Genomic DNA, 15328 nt, shown 5'->3' with positions numbered 1-15328 from the left:
TAAAGACTATTTTGGCTAGGGGCGCCTGGGTGGCTCAGTTGGTTAAAGGTCAGACTTCGGCTCAGGTCACGATCACACGGCTTGTGGTTCGAGCCCCACATCAAGCTGCTGCTGTCAGCGCAGAGCCTACTTCAGAGCCTCTGTTTCCCCCCCACCGCCCCCACCCCTCCACTGCTTGTGCTCTCTCTCTCTCTCTTAAAAATAATAAATAAAAATTAAAAAAAAAACTAAACTATTTTGGTTAAAGGAAAAAAAAAAGAAACTAGTACTTAACGTGCATTAAAAATCTTTGGCTGTTGTAAACGCATATTTTTTATCTCTACATAATATTTTTGATGAAAACTCTTTAACATATTTAACTTAGCACAATCTGAATCTAACATAATGTATGCTAAAAAGCACCACATAACAAGGTATTATCTCCACTTTATAGGAAACAAAATTTAACGTTATTGAAAAATAGATAAAAAACACAAGTCTACTTAGACATTCCAATATATACACCGGGCCATCCCCCTTAAATTGGTTGACAGTAAATAAAGAAAGAGTAGAAGGTTTTCATCTTCAAAATCTGAGCTTATCAGTGTCAAAACCACGCTCTATGAATGTTACAATACAAAGAGATCATGTTATTTTACAATGGTGACATAAACATTTCTTTCTCTGTTCGGATGCAGTACTCCTATTAGATAGCTGTTAGAACTCCAGCCATAATGCCTTATAACATGGCCTTCTCCAGCTATAATTTCTGTGACCTAATTTTTGCTCATGTCACTGCTGGAAGCCCAGAAGAGGAACCGGTGGGCTGAGCCCGTAGTGGTTATCACATGACAATCACAGTTTGTGCAATTTCACACCTAATGGTGTGTCCCTCAAAGTCTAAGATTCATACCCACAATCTATTAAGAACAGGGAATGGAGTCCTGCATCCATCCAGAAATCCCAGCTAGAGGAATGCTAAATCGTGGTACCTGGTTAACAGAAGCATCTGTATTAGCCACAGGTGAAGGGGAGCGACAGGCAGGTGGAGAGGAAATTTCACTGTTGGTTCCCTCCTCCCCAGACTCCTCTGTGACAGGTGACAGCAAAGTGTGACAGCGACCGGCAGTCATCTATCACATAAAACATAGCCCAAAGGACACGAACAGAACATCAGTTAGCTATGTTAACAAAAGACCTAGTCAGGCACAGGTCAAAACAAAGGTAAGGATATAACAAGAGTTAGAAATACTGAGACCCAAATCTACATACGAATTCTGCGTTAGTACTTAAAAGTTTTGCCTTCAAGTTAATAAGACTTTAGGGACCATTTGTAAAACAAACAGGGAAAGAGGGTGCCTATCACATTAAAGACTTTTGTTGTTGATTCAGTGTTTTCCTTTCTTTGATGTTTGTGTCTTTATAAATAAGTAGTAGAATCGTGGATCATACAAGGGAGAGAAGGGTCTACTCAAAATAAAACTTGAGTCTTTTGTGGACATCTCGGATTCCAAATGTCCTAGGGACATAACTGTACCCAAAGTAATAGTTTGCCAAAAGAGTCCAGGTACATACACTATCTGAGGCATAGCACATATGTGTGGAAAATATGCAGCACTGGAAAACACTGTCATTCCCAAAACAACTAATGCATTTTTAGATACAAAGTGATAAGGAAATAATGTTGCAGAACAGCAATTAATGGAACCTATTTATTTTAATCCAAAGCTACACTTTGGATTTTCTATTTTCTTATTTTTCTAATAACAGCTTTTCTTCTATATTTTATTAAACATTTGTATAACAGAATACACAAACATATCTAGCTGGCCAGTGTTTTAGCTTGGAAAACATACACAAAAAAATTTGTGTGGCATGATTCTCCTATCTCCCAGAAATCTACAAAACTGTGCAAAGGAATTTTTTTTTTTTTGAAGCTCAGAGCCTTTCAGTGTGATTGCTGAATTATAAACAAATGCAGGGCCAACCTTACGCATATTAAATAATTCAGCCGCCTCAAGCCAACAGCTTCATTTTAACTGTCACTGTTTAGGGTATAGGCATCAAAAACTGGCCTTGGCCCAAATGTAGTCAGAGAGTTGAGACTGTTCCTCAGGTCTGATCTGCAAGACCCAGCACCGATCCCTAAGTTAAGCCACGGAGAGGGAACCTAGAACCGCTAGCCAGGGGGTGGGGGGGCAGTCAGAAGGGAGCGCAGCGCGCCGGCTCCCATCAAACCCGGCCTTGACCCTTACTTACCATGACCACAGAGGGGTGGGCCGAGGTCGCGGGGAGGAGCTCCCGGTCCAGGTCCTCCGTCCCCTCCGCCAGTCCCTCCACCTCCGTCACCGTCAGCAGCATGGTGGCATGCTTGGCTTTCATCGTCAGCATCTTGCACTTGGAGTTCAAAGAGGCGATCTGCTCCTGGTAGCCCTTGATTTTCTGAGCCAGCTCCTGGGGAAACATTTCCCCCCCCAGCCACTGTGTGTCAGAGCAGCATCAAAAGGAAACAGAACTAGTGGCGTTCATCTTCCTCCAGCGCTGGCCAATGAAATCACAGAGCTGCGGCAGCCGGCGGCAGGGCCGCGGCGGAGAGGCAGGATGTGGACGTGCGAGCGCAGGGGGCTGCCGGCAGCGCACCCGCAGCCCGACCGACCGCGGCGCGGCGGGGCCGGAAGAGCGGCGGCGCGCGGGCCGGGAAGGAGTGCCCGGCGTCCCGGCTCCTAAGCCCGGGAGAGGCTCCGGGTGCAAGCCGGAACTTATGTAACCTGAAGAACTGGCAACTTTCTTTAAAATGCCTAAACAATCTGAAACTGCCAGATGGTTCATGCCACGGAAATTAGGTCATGTGATGACTAAAACTACAAAAAATGCAATGCTCAGCTCTGACCATACTGTGTATCAGATAGAGCAGTCATCTGTTACAGACGGTGTCACAAAAGTAAACTGCATGTCAATTCCCGTGGCCCATGGAGTCTTTTTTTGTACAGCAGCTAATTAGCGCACAGGGGACCCTAATTATTTATGCAGATTATTCCCCAAATATAGTTTTGTACATTCATCACATTTTTCCCCTTGCGCCTTGCGTGTTTCTAATGTTTCAAATTAGAGCTTTGAACTTGAAGCTCAGTTCAAATTTAAGTTCATTTGCGGTTGAAAAAATTGTAAAAACTGTTTAATTTTAAAAATTAAAAATCGTCTTAAAGATCTAAAATACTAAATAAAAAATAATAATCTAAAAAGGTGGCTCTAAAATGTTAAGTTTATACTTTCTTATTTAAAAGATGCATATGTGTTCATCAAAAATAAAGATGTATATTCCAAAACCTTAATCCTAAAGTACCAAACCATTCCATTTTTTCTGTTCCTTTTATTTGGCTCCTTTGCCTGAAAAGCTGTCATTGAGTGTTTGTACATAACGTATTTTGCAACAAAAAACATTAAATGTCAATTTCTTTGAAACAAGAGTGTGTATATACCTATATACATACATGCACATATACATACTATGCATGTATATGTAAGTATACAAATAGTATCATCTTAAACACATTGACATTCAAACTAGAGCTTTGAACTTGGAAGTTCAGAAACAAAATGACAACAGGGGCACCTGGGTGGCTCAGTTGGTTAAGGGTCCAACTCTTGGTCTTGGCTCTGGTCATGATCTCATGGTGGGGGGATTGAGCCCTGTATAGGACTCCACACTGTGCAGACACACATATATATCATTTTGTTACTGTCATTTTGTTTCTCCCGTCCCAGCCAAAACTGACTAAGTGGAAGGGAAAATGATCCAGCAGAACTCAGCCAGCAGCCCGTCTTCTTGACTTCTACTACAGCACAAGAGGATTTAAAGGAAGGACTTATTTATTTATTTTTTAAGTTTATTTAGAGAGAGAGGGAGGAGGGGAAAAGAGAGAGGGAGAGAGAGAATCCCAAGCAGCCTCCATGCTTTCAGCTCAGAGCCCTACATGGGGCTCGATCCCCATGAACCATGAGATCTTGACCTGAGCCAAAATCAAGACTCGGACCCTTAACCAACTGAGCCACCCAGATGCCCTTAAAGTAAGAATTTAGAAAGTAGAAATGATCACTTTTTACCTTTTAGAGTTGCAGGTACTTAATTAAACCTAAGAGGGCTTTTTTAAAATAGTGATTAAACAGCTATTTGCTACATCTGGCCTAATGCCTAATTTGTGGTTACTCTATTATAATTAGTTAACATGCACATATAGAAGGCATCTACCAGCTTAATGGACTCCTTGAACTCCATGTTTTCATAGGAAAAATCACTAAACCTTCTTATAATGGCTTGCCCCACTGGGGTAGATTTGAAGAATCTTTGCGAAGTAGAGTTAGTTTCAGTCCTTCACCTTTTCTGCCTACGTGGAAGGTCATGGTCCCCTACTGCTGTACCCTGCAAAGGCGTGCCCATGCTGGCAGCAAACATCCATCTCCTAAACTGCAGTTGTAACTTTCTTGTGTATAAAACTTAATTGGGTTGTTTGTTAACAATCCAATTCTGGTCTTCACTTCAAAAGATTTTGATTAGGCGGCATTCTGTAGTCATCTCATATGACCCCCTTGGAGAAATAGCTCTTTAGACTTTCTTCTGTAATAATAAAACCTGTCTAAATGGTAATAGCTAGCGGGTGGTTAAAGCTACTAAATTAAAATGGAGCCCTAATGGGTTCGTGTGTTCACTGTTCTCAGGAGGCATATGTATTTTTAACTTTTGCTGGATATTTCTGAAAACGATTACCAAGGATGAACATAAATAGATGGATTCCCATCAGGTAAAGTGGCTGTTCTGAGGAAAGCTGCCTTCCGTGACCAGTCTCCCGCCCTCAGGAGAAGGCCTTGTATATAAGATAAAAAAAAAGAAGAGGCCCGAGTATTCTCTCCTATGATTTAAAAGTGGCAGGATAAATTTCTCAAATCAAATGCAGCATTTAAAAAATTACAGAAAAAGGGTGTCTGGGTGGCTCAGTTGGTTAAGCATCCAACTTAGGGCAGGTCACGATCTCACAGCTCATGAGTTCAAGCCCCACATTGGGCTCTGTGCTGACACCTCAGAGCCTGGAGCCTGCTTCCGGTTCTGTGTCTCCCTCTCTCTCTACTCCCCCCCCAGCTTATGCATTCTCCCTCTGTCTCTCTCTCTCTCTCTCTCTCAAAAATAAATAAACATTAAAAAAATTTTAATGTGAATTCTTTAGAAGTGAATATATTATCAAGTAATTTTATGAATTACAGCTAGTCTTCTAGATACTAGATTCACCTCAAAATTGAAATTCCATTAAAAGGAGATTGAAAAAAAAGGAAAAAGCTGGGGCGCCTGGGCAGTTCAGTCAGTTAAGCATCTGACTTCGGCTCATGTCACGATCTCTCAGTCTGTGAGTTCGAGCCCCACATCGGGCTCTGTGCTGACAGCTCGGAGCCTGGAGCCTGCTTTGGATTCTGTGTCTTCCTCTCTCTCTCTCTGCCCCTCCCTGCTTGTGCTCTGTCTCTCTTACTCTCAAAAATAAATAAAACATAAAAAAAAAAAGAAAATACAGGAAAAAGCAGGCTTCCAAATTTTTACGTTATCATAAATCAGGCTTTCTCCACTCAGCACTTTCCTTCCTGTGTTTGTTTTATACATACAATGAGACTCTCACATGACTATGCCATTATTATGATAATGTATTCTAAGTCACATGACAAAACTTGCGAATGTCTACACTCATGTTTAGAACTGGAAAGAGAAAATGTGACAAAATTAACAGATCACTGAACAGGAGCCTGGAGGATGGTCTTCAGCTGAATGTACTGAGAGCCAAATATGTGACCTTGGACAAGTCATGTATCTTCCTGGACCATTATTCTTCTCTTCTGTGCAATAACATAGTCCAAATAGTTTCTGCTGCACTGGAAAAACTATGGAATTTGGAGGCACAGATTTGGGAGCCTCAGAAGTCACTTAAAAACATCAGTTTTGGGGCGACTGGGTGGCTCAGTCAGTTAAGCGTCTGACTTCCACTCAGGTCATGATCTCGCAGCCTGTGAGTTCGAGCCCCGCATCGGGCTCTGTGCTGACAGCTCACAGACTGGAGCCTGCTTCGGATTCTGTGTCTCCCTGTCTCTCTGCCCCTCTCCCCACTCTCACTCTGTCTCTCTCTCTCAAAAATAAATAAACATTAAAAAAATTTTTTTAATAAAACAGTTTCTGTTTTCTTATCAGTAAAATGGAGCTGATTAAAAAAAATCCTTACCTCACAGAGTTGTGATAAAAGATAATGTAACAACTTTGTAAATTGTTTTTAAAAAAGCCCTCCCCCAAAAAAACACTATAGTAATGATAATAATGTTCTTTCAGATAAGATTTTAAAAATATATACTTTCTGTACTATGATAGAAAAGCTATTACAAAAAAATTCTGGATCGTATAAAATGAGATTAAAAATAGTATCAAAATTAATTTATAATATATACTCTAATGTATGAATTATATAAACAGTGGTCTCAAATATTTGGGTAACATATTTTCATGTAGCCAATGGCATAAGAAATCAATAGTTAACGTAGATGTTATCTATAGTGTAGAAGTAAATGTAGGTGTGATATTTATTTACATTATTTTGTAAATCACATATAAGTGTAAGTTACTGATGCACTTGACATGTCAAAAAATTAAAGAACTGCATTTGGAGACTGGGATATTTTATTCTTCAAAGGCAACAATTGAATCTTCTGAGAAACTCACTATGATACTTAGTTTGGAAAAAATAGTTTGTTGCTCTTATGACAACAAAGTTAAAATAGAGCCGATAAAGAATAAACTAAATATCTACCCTTGGCACAGAGAAATTAAGATACTCTCATCTTGTTGCTTACCCCAATTCATGATGCTATGAGCCAGTCCCCAAGGGAAAGAGGAAATAACTCATATAGGAATTGACAGGTCAGAGAAGGACATTCACTGCTAAGAATCAATGGGCCCAAACAGTCAAGGTCTCTGATCTCTGAGACCAAGTCTGTACAAGGGGTGTCCAAGTCCTCAGGTCATAATGAAGTCATGAATACAAGAAAGAAGGCTTTTTTGAAAATGGGGAAGATGCTAACAGACACAATCCGGGAATCAGCAAAAAAAAAAAAAAAAAAGGACTACACTCTGATTTTGGTGGTAGGAACTGAAATAACCTATATTTGAAAGTGCAAATGATTTCGATTTTTTTTAATGTTTTTATTTATTTTTGAGACAGAGACAGAGCATGAACGGGGGAGGGGCAGAGAGAGAGGGAGACACAGAATCGGAAGCAGGCTCCAGGCTCTGAGCCATCAGCCCAGAGCCCAACGCGGGGCTCGAACTCACGGACCGTGAGATCGTGACCTGAGCTGAAGTCGGACGCTCAACTGACTGAGCCACCCAGGCGCCCCGCAAATGATTTCGATTTTAATATGAAATACCTCTTCTGTTTAAAGAGGGTGATCAAAGCAGCAAAGTCTTAGGAACTACTGTTTCTAACAGGTTTTATAAGACAGAGTGGACTGTGTTTGGTGTATTAACCGTGAGAATTTTGGGTGCAGGAGACGGTGGATCCCAGGTGAGATATGTCATCAGTAACACGTAAAGAATTTTGGCATCGAGGGGAAGACTCATGCTCCTGGGTCTTGGAAACGATCCACAAAAACAGCCCTCAAGATGCAAAGACCGTCAAAGGGGCTACCTGAGAACGAAGCACACTGTGTGCAGGCCAGGGAAAACTTTTCTCTCTGATTCACTAGAAACCAATCACATTTTCTCACCAAGCCAGTGTCTTGCCTGCCTTCCTGTCTCACCTCATGCCGAGAAATCTGGGCTTGCAGCTCCTGGATGTTGCTGGTGGCCGCGGGTGTGTCCTCAATCTCTCTGTGAGCTCCTTCTATAAGCTCCTGGAGGTGCTGCATTTCTTGCTCATATTGTTCATACTGTACCACGGCCTCCTTTGAAAGAAAAAAAGACGCACGGTTATCTTTCTATATCAATCACTGTGGGCCATTCTGTACTGCTGTCTATGGCGTTAGGTGGTATTTACCTGGGCATCTAGGGAATAAAGAAAGGATGGGTCAAGTCCCTGGATGATGAGAGTCCTCAACTTTATGCAGATCTTTCAAAGCCTTGTCTCTAAAATAGTTCGCCAGGATTATGGATGGACTCAAAGCAGCTAAGTGGCTAGATCCTCTCTCTTTTCCCTATTCAAATTATGCTGAAAATGGCAATGTCATAGTCAGAACAACGTCAGGGTGGGAAGCGGTATGAAAAACGTGATTACTTCCTTTTTCCACCTAAGAAATACTAAATCTATATGTGAGGCACTTGACTAAATGCTGGGGTGGGAGATTAAAAAATGAAGGAAGCATGACTTCTAGCCTCAGGAATTTACTATGTAACAAATTACAAGGTAATCCAAGGTACAAGAATAGTTGACCAAGTAAACCCTTAGCTATTTAATGAGAACCTACGTAGGCAACTTTTGGATAAGGCAGGTGAAATATTAGTTGAAAGGGCATAGGAGGTGGGTAGCATCATTCCTTCCTCGTAAATGACTCTTCTCTTATTGGCTGAAGAGGCTGAGAGTTACACGGGGGTTTGCTTTTCAGGCAAGAAAATGCCTTTACTGCATCAATAAGCTGAAATATGAAAAAAAAAAATCTGCAATCTATACTAGCAGTAAAGGCTTTTTACAAGGTGTTAGAGGATTCTCCGATGAATAATAAGAGATAAAAATATATAACTGAATATAAAATTAACTTGTATAAGTCATTCTTTACTAAAATATACTGCTACAAGATAGCTGTCACCAAAGGATGTTTTTTATAGAGCTTTCCCCGGGCTCTTGCGGGTGATCCAAATGACAGCATTTCATCTCCTTATTTTATATAACCACAACAATCTGTCAAATTTAACACTCTGGGTGTGTTTTGATGGCTGAGCCCACACAACGCTAAGAAAAGCAGCCCATGACTCATTCGCTGTGGCTCTGTGGGCGCGGGGACTGCGAGGGACGCTGGCGGGCACAGCCCCACGTGCCTGCATGATGTTGCACTGCTGGATAGCCGTGTGCTGCAATCGGCTGGCCTCTGCCTGCAGGTGCAAGGCACAATGGCAGAGCGGCAGGCTGGCGACCACATCGTCGGGGATCCGGAGGGCACTCTGGCAGATCTGCACGGCGTGGACCTTTGGCTTGAGTGACTCCATCTCAGATAGCAGATGCTGAAAGTACGGGTTCACATTTTATATGGCGCAAAAAATTTAAAATGTTTCTATCTGAATAGCTTCTTTCATAAGCAAGAGACATTTACTAAATTATAGCTCTGGCATACATTATAAACATTTTCCAAGGAGATTTTCTTTAAGTAACATGTAGAGTCCTGAGACTATAGCTGAGTTTAGGAGTCATTTTTCCCTCACTATCTTCTTTTTAAAGATAGATAGATAGATAGATAGATAGATAGATAGATAGATAGATTCCCCACTCACTTCCTCTGGATTATTCTTGCTTACCTGTCGATGCGAAAGTTGTTCCTTGAGACTAAGACGTCCGACTTCTGGGGAAGTCAGGGTTGTCTGGGCTTGCTCCAAAGCAACTTGTAAGTTTTTTAGCTCAGTTTCAAATTTTTTCATATCCTACAGAGTAAAAGCAATATGAATGTCAATATAGAAGCACTGTTAGCTCAAAGTCATGGGAGAAGAATAACCTCACAGTCAAGAAGGCATATCAGAGGCGAGTACTACATCTCCACTATGGACCCACCATTTTTTTTAAATGATAGACTTTCTAATTTAAGCTATTGTTATTATTAGTTTTACCTTGGCAGCATCTTGGAGATTCTGCAAACGAATTCTGATCGTCTGTCGTAGCTCCTCAGACTCCCGTCCCAGGTCTGCCACTTGCTGAGACATTTTTTCTGTGGAGTAGATGCTAGCAAGGCACTGTAATTTCTCAATCATTGCTTCCAGATTGCTGGGGATTTCTTCAGATTCTTCCAGCATGGTCTAGAGGGAATTGCCAATAGTCATGACATTGACAGGGAGGCAGAGGCGTACAGGTAACCAATCTGGTGTGGTGTAAGCCAGGAGACTAGGAGGGAGTGCCAGGTCTCAGTGCCCATGCACACCGTGTGGGTTCCATGTGTCTTCTTGTATCTAACCTTCCCAGCCCTGTGCCTACTCCCCACCTACGCTTCTCCTCATTTCACAGAAAAAGAAATCAAAGTTTAGGAACTGCCAACCATTTACTGAGGCCACATGTTGTTAAGCGTTGGACAGGCTCGTGCTCTGTCAACCACCCCAAGCTGCTCCCTGATGAGGGTCAGGACACGAGTATCTCAGGGATATCTGTGCTCTGACACATTAGGCCTTCTTGTCAGGATGTTGAGCTTACTTTTCGTCCTATTTACTCAAGAGATGCTTTCTAGCTCTCATATTCTATGTCTAAGATCTAAGACACTTATCGATCTAAGAAATGAAAACAGAAGAGCATTACAAACAAACAAAAAAAAAACTTTTGAACAGTTCCTTTAAATGAAACAAAGAGGGTAGAAGCTACTTGAGATTAGCAAGAGGAATAAAACACAGCCCTGGTCATTCTGGATAGTATCCTCTAGTGGGACTAATAATACACATGGATTGTTAACCACATAATGTGCATTATATGAGCAGAATGACAGAGAAGAAAGACTAGAGATGACGGAATATTACTTGCAGGAGGCTTGGGAGGCGGAACGGCATAAGCAAAGGCACAGAGGTGAATGAGCACAAAATGCTCAGTTCCCGGGATGTGTGATGTGTAAAGAAGAGAAATGGAAGCTGGGATATTATCCTTGAACAACAGATCTTTAATTTCAAAATACAGTACAGTTTTTCCCTCACAAGGAAAGGAAATACTGAAAATCTAAAGAAGAAAATCAAATATTCCACAATATGGCAGAGGTGACTTTAAGAGATAACTGCTGTTACATTTGGGTATATATTTGGATAATTGAGATCATAATATACTATAATTTTCCATCTTTCTTTTCCACCCGACACTAGGAACACCTCTGTTCTCTCTGTGTACTGCTTCTGGCTAACCTTTGGGAGCTTTACCTAAGGCGGGCACGGGAGAACTCTCAAAAGAGTATCTACAGACTGAGTTCTCTCCTGAGCGTCTGTGGGATGTGTGGTGTCTGTCCTGTGTCCCCAATGCACTCAATCTGCCCAACTGCCCAAGTCAAAACACCTAGGAGCCCTCCTTGGCTGCTCCCTCTCTTCCACCCACATCCAAGAGTCTCCTCTCCAGAGTCCATAACTCTAGCTCAGTATTAGCCCCTGATTCTCTCTTCTCTCAACCTCTAAAGAGTCCTTGTCACTCTCTAGCATACCACTGCCACCGCCTTCCATCCTGTCTTACCTTCCTCAGTCTGTTTTCCACAGGCTGCTAACTCATCTTTTTAAAAATACAAGCCGGGATTTCTTGCTTGCCTACAGAATATCTGTCAGAGGCTTCACAGTGACTATAGGGTAAAGCCCAAGTTCTTCACAGGCCTTTCAATACTTTTCTTCTCTCTCTATTCTTCTCTCTCATGCCTCTTTCCAGCTTTCGTCCACACATCTTCCCCGTACTACGCCCTCCACTGCACGGAACAGAGCACCCCTCACTCTTACTATTGGGATGTCCACATGTATTTTTGTTTAAAATGCATTTCAACCAAGTAGGCAGCCTGTTAATTACCTTTTCCTAAGAAGGCCTCCTTAAGCTTCCCCTAGACTCTGGGCAGTGTGGACAGAGCACCCCCCTGTGGGCTCCATCAACACCTCAAACCCTCATTTCCTGCACTTATCACACTGTTGGCAATTGTCTAGATCTATCTTTTGTCTCCGTTATCAACTCCCTGGGGGCAAGGACAGGGAATATTCTTTGTTTTCTGAAGGCCTAACGAAATTCCTAGCTTTGGAAAGCATTCTATAAATATTTTCTGAAACAGTAAGTGAATGCAAGACCTATTTAAAAACAAAAACAAAAACAAAAAAAAACCCCTTAATGGTCATTTTAGAGACTACATTATACTCTATTATATCTAAAAATTCATTCAGAAAAGTGACCTTGACCTTTAGGTTTGCTTTAAAATTCTACTATAGTTATTAATACTGCATATTTTCTACATTTTGGATTATGGAGTAGTAATGTTTTGATGTTCATGATACATTTTGCCAGTTGTTTTTCAAAAAGATTTTAACAAGCAGCCATCAGTGTTTGAGAGCTCTCACTTCTTTAAATATGAACTTTACATAATCTTTAAATGGGGTTAACTTGATGGTTAAAGTGTTCTCTCTCTCTTTTAAATTTTCATTTCTAGATTTCTAATGAGGTTGAATATTTTTCATTGTTTACAACCAATTGCATCTTGAGTCTTGTCAGTTAATATATAAGCATATCCTCAGGCAGAAGACGGGAGTGGTTTACTAAAGATTCCAGAAGAGTATAAAGATTGATGAGAAGAAAGATTATGTACACAGGGAAACTGATTAGCATCTGTTAACACATTCCAAGGAGGAGAAAATAAGGCTTTGATCTAGAACCCTGCATACAGGAATGGAAAAGGGGATAGGAGTATAGATAGGAGTATACTGGGGCCCCTGGGTGGCTCAGTGGGTTAAGCGCCCAACTTCAGCTCAGGTCATGATCTCACAGTTCGTGAGTTCAAGCCTCACATTGGGCAACTTGTTGCCAGCGCACAGTCTGCTTCAGATCCTCTGTTCCCCTCTCTCTCTCTGCTCCTCTCCCGCTTGCTCATGCATGCTCTCTCCACCCCCCCCCCCATAAATAATAAACATTAAAAATAAGGAGTATGCATAAATCAGAATAAAAGAGAGAGATCTAAAATACTTGAGGATATCCATGCAACCTAAGTACAAATCATTCTGTATTGTACCATAAACTAACTGGGCTATTAGATGTTTGTATCTAATTCAAGTTTAAGATAATAAAAGGGTGAAATAATTTCCTGGATGATGTGACCAGAAGAAAACTTCAGGAAATGAAGTAACACAGCCACCATGTGATATGGATTCTTTGCTCTTTCCCAGCTGACCCCTACTTCCTGTGGAAAATCAGACAACTGAGACCAGGCAGAATGCTGAGAAGAATGAGGAACCCACGTGGCAGGTTGTGTGCTTGATATTTGCACATATGTTAAACCATTTAATCTTCACGATAATTCTGCAATATAAATATCATTTACATCTCTATCTTACTGATGAGAAGACTGAATTCAGGGAAGCAGAGTAGTTTGCTCCAAATTGCATAGCCCTAAATAGCAGAGCTTGGTTTTCAGATCAGTCTGAGTCTGGAGCCTATAATCTTTCCACACGTCATATCTCTTCATGGGGAAGAATTTCCCACCACATCCCTACGTATGATTGTTTCAAAGAAGCTGCAAAAAAAGAGAGACCTGTACAAAGGTGATTCTTTTGGGTCTTGGAGAAAGAAAAGTCTAGGGGAAAACTGAGTTAACATTACCTATTAAAAAAAAAGTCTAGGGGAGATACAGGGTATCTATTATTTATACAGTCTTATGAAATCTTATGGGTAGCCACTTTCTTTCAAACCATTGGACAAGCCATCAGGGCTACCTTAGCTTTCTTTTTATCTGGCACCTACAATAATTTTATGTCATGGCCCTCAACATTTTCTGTCAGGCCAGCCAGTTAAATCAAATTGCTCTCTTAGTCACTCTTTGAAAACGATTTTTCCCAAAGTTACCTGATGGAAAATGTATTGTTCTCGAAGTTGGTTGGCAGAATTCCATGCAATCTTTCCATGAACCAAGACTTTGGCTTTCTCAATCCACTTCAAAATGAATTCAAGCATTTCAGTGTATTCTTCTAAATGTGATGCTGCCTGAAAAAATCATTAACATTCAGATAACATATGTAAACTCTGCTTTGTGAGCTAGAAATTAGTCTTCTATTTCTCTTTAGATACAATAATCCTAGGGGTTGATTGTTATAACATCTGTGATATTTAAAGGTATCACAAACAATCATCTCCTTGTTGAAAATCTATCAAGGGCTTCCCAGTGACTTTAGGATAAAATTCAAGTTCTTAATATGCTTGAATAATCTTTCTTTTAAAAATATGCTCTGTTCTTATCCCTTGGTCATCTATCTAGTGCCTCTCTATCCCTCCTTCCATATTTATTCCACCTCCACTGATGAAGGAGATGGCGGGGGGATTATAGCATGCCAGATTTCTGTACTGTAATTCATTAGTTGCCAATCTTGATTTAACTTGTCCCTGATTACAGAAAAAATATATAATTAATTTGTAAAGGTGAGTCTACAGTCAATAATTATGATGAATGTGTGACCTGAACTTATCTATCTACATATAGATATATCTATGTCTTATATCTTTATACATATTATTTACATGCACTATGTATTTTATTTCATATACATATATAAACATATATGTATACATATATATATACACATATATATATATATACACACACACACATATATCTATAACTTTAAGATAGTTGAATACACCCCAAACTGATTTTATAAAACATGTTAATGGATGAGTATTTATTTCACAAAGTGCTTTTCTAGTTTACAAAACATTCATTCCAAAAGTTCGTCTATATGACCACCGTTGTCAATGAACTTCTCATATGGTTTGATATAAAACAAAGGCAAGTTTCCATGTAAATCTTAGGATACTAAACAGGTGTGGTATGTAATAATCTACCCTTAAACCACCCTCATCATTGTCAATATTATCTTTTTATTTTTCGAAAGAAAAAGCAAACACTTAATTTCTACCTTAGAGGATTTTGATTCCTGGCCTGGAAGACATACCTGACTGAGCTTGGAGAGCCGATTCTCAGCCTGTCTAATGGTCTGCTGGTGTAGTTCCATCAGTTTTCCTACCTTCTTGGCCAGTGGTTTACCCAGTGGGCCATTCTGTTCCGAGAATTTCTGTACTGCTGCATCTAGTTCCATTAATTTTAAATTACAGCCATCTAATTCCTCTCCTAGCACCTAGATGGTAATCCAAATAAAAGAACATTAGACTACAGAAAAGAAATTTCTCCAGCTTTTCCAAGATCAAAGGGTGACATTTTAAATGTTTTTTGTAAATGCCAAGTATTATAAAGAATATTTCTACATGATCAAGTCATTTCTGTTTCTTCAGTTAGAAAGGCAGAGCAGATGTAAATTAAAAAAATAAAAAATTAAATAAAAAAAAAAAAGGAAGGCAGAGCAGACAGGAGGTTTTGTTATGCTGGGGTTTATTTCCTATGAGGCTGAGTGAGAAGGCTAATGTTTCCTTCTGCC

General features: G+C 40.4%; 1 protein-coding gene across 18 annotated transcripts in view; it reads right to left on the bottom strand.

The window, feature by feature from the left end:
* The window catches only part of SYNE1 (spectrin repeat containing nuclear envelope protein 1), a 476190-nt gene that overhangs the window by 164906 nt on the left and 295956 nt on the right, over positions 1 to 15328 (bottom strand). For 17 of the 18 annotated variants that reach the window (XR_008422842.1, XM_053904367.1, XM_053904354.1 and 14 more), the window contains 8 exons: positions 14849 to 15031; positions 13746 to 13883; positions 9812 to 9997; positions 9506 to 9628; positions 9032 to 9214; positions 7801 to 7944; positions 2239 to 2433; positions 972 to 1112 (listed from right to left, as the gene is read on the bottom strand). Coding sequence is in view for 17 of the 18 variants with exons in the window: in XM_053904367.1 (XP_053760342.1) it covers positions 972 to 1112; positions 2239 to 2433; positions 7801 to 7944; positions 9032 to 9214; positions 9506 to 9628; positions 9812 to 9997; positions 13746 to 13883; positions 14849 to 15031 (1293 nt within the window). In the remaining variant the exon portion in view is untranslated. The remainder of the gene's footprint in view (positions 1 to 971; positions 1113 to 2238; positions 2434 to 7800; positions 7945 to 9031; positions 9215 to 9505; positions 9629 to 9811; positions 9998 to 13745; positions 13884 to 14848; positions 15032 to 15328) is intronic. The other variant, XM_053904363.1, reaches the window with a different exon arrangement.

Source organism: Panthera pardus, unplaced genomic scaffold (assembly GCF_024362965.1).
Source record: "Panthera pardus isolate Hobbes unplaced genomic scaffold, ASM2436296v1 HiC_scaffold_17, whole genome shotgun sequence".
In the NCBI taxonomy this organism is placed as follows: domain Eukaryota; kingdom Metazoa; phylum Chordata; class Mammalia; order Carnivora; family Felidae; genus Panthera; species Panthera pardus.
The sequence above is the reverse complement of the archived record's forward strand: the minus strand, read 5'-3'. Positions and strand labels throughout refer to the sequence as shown.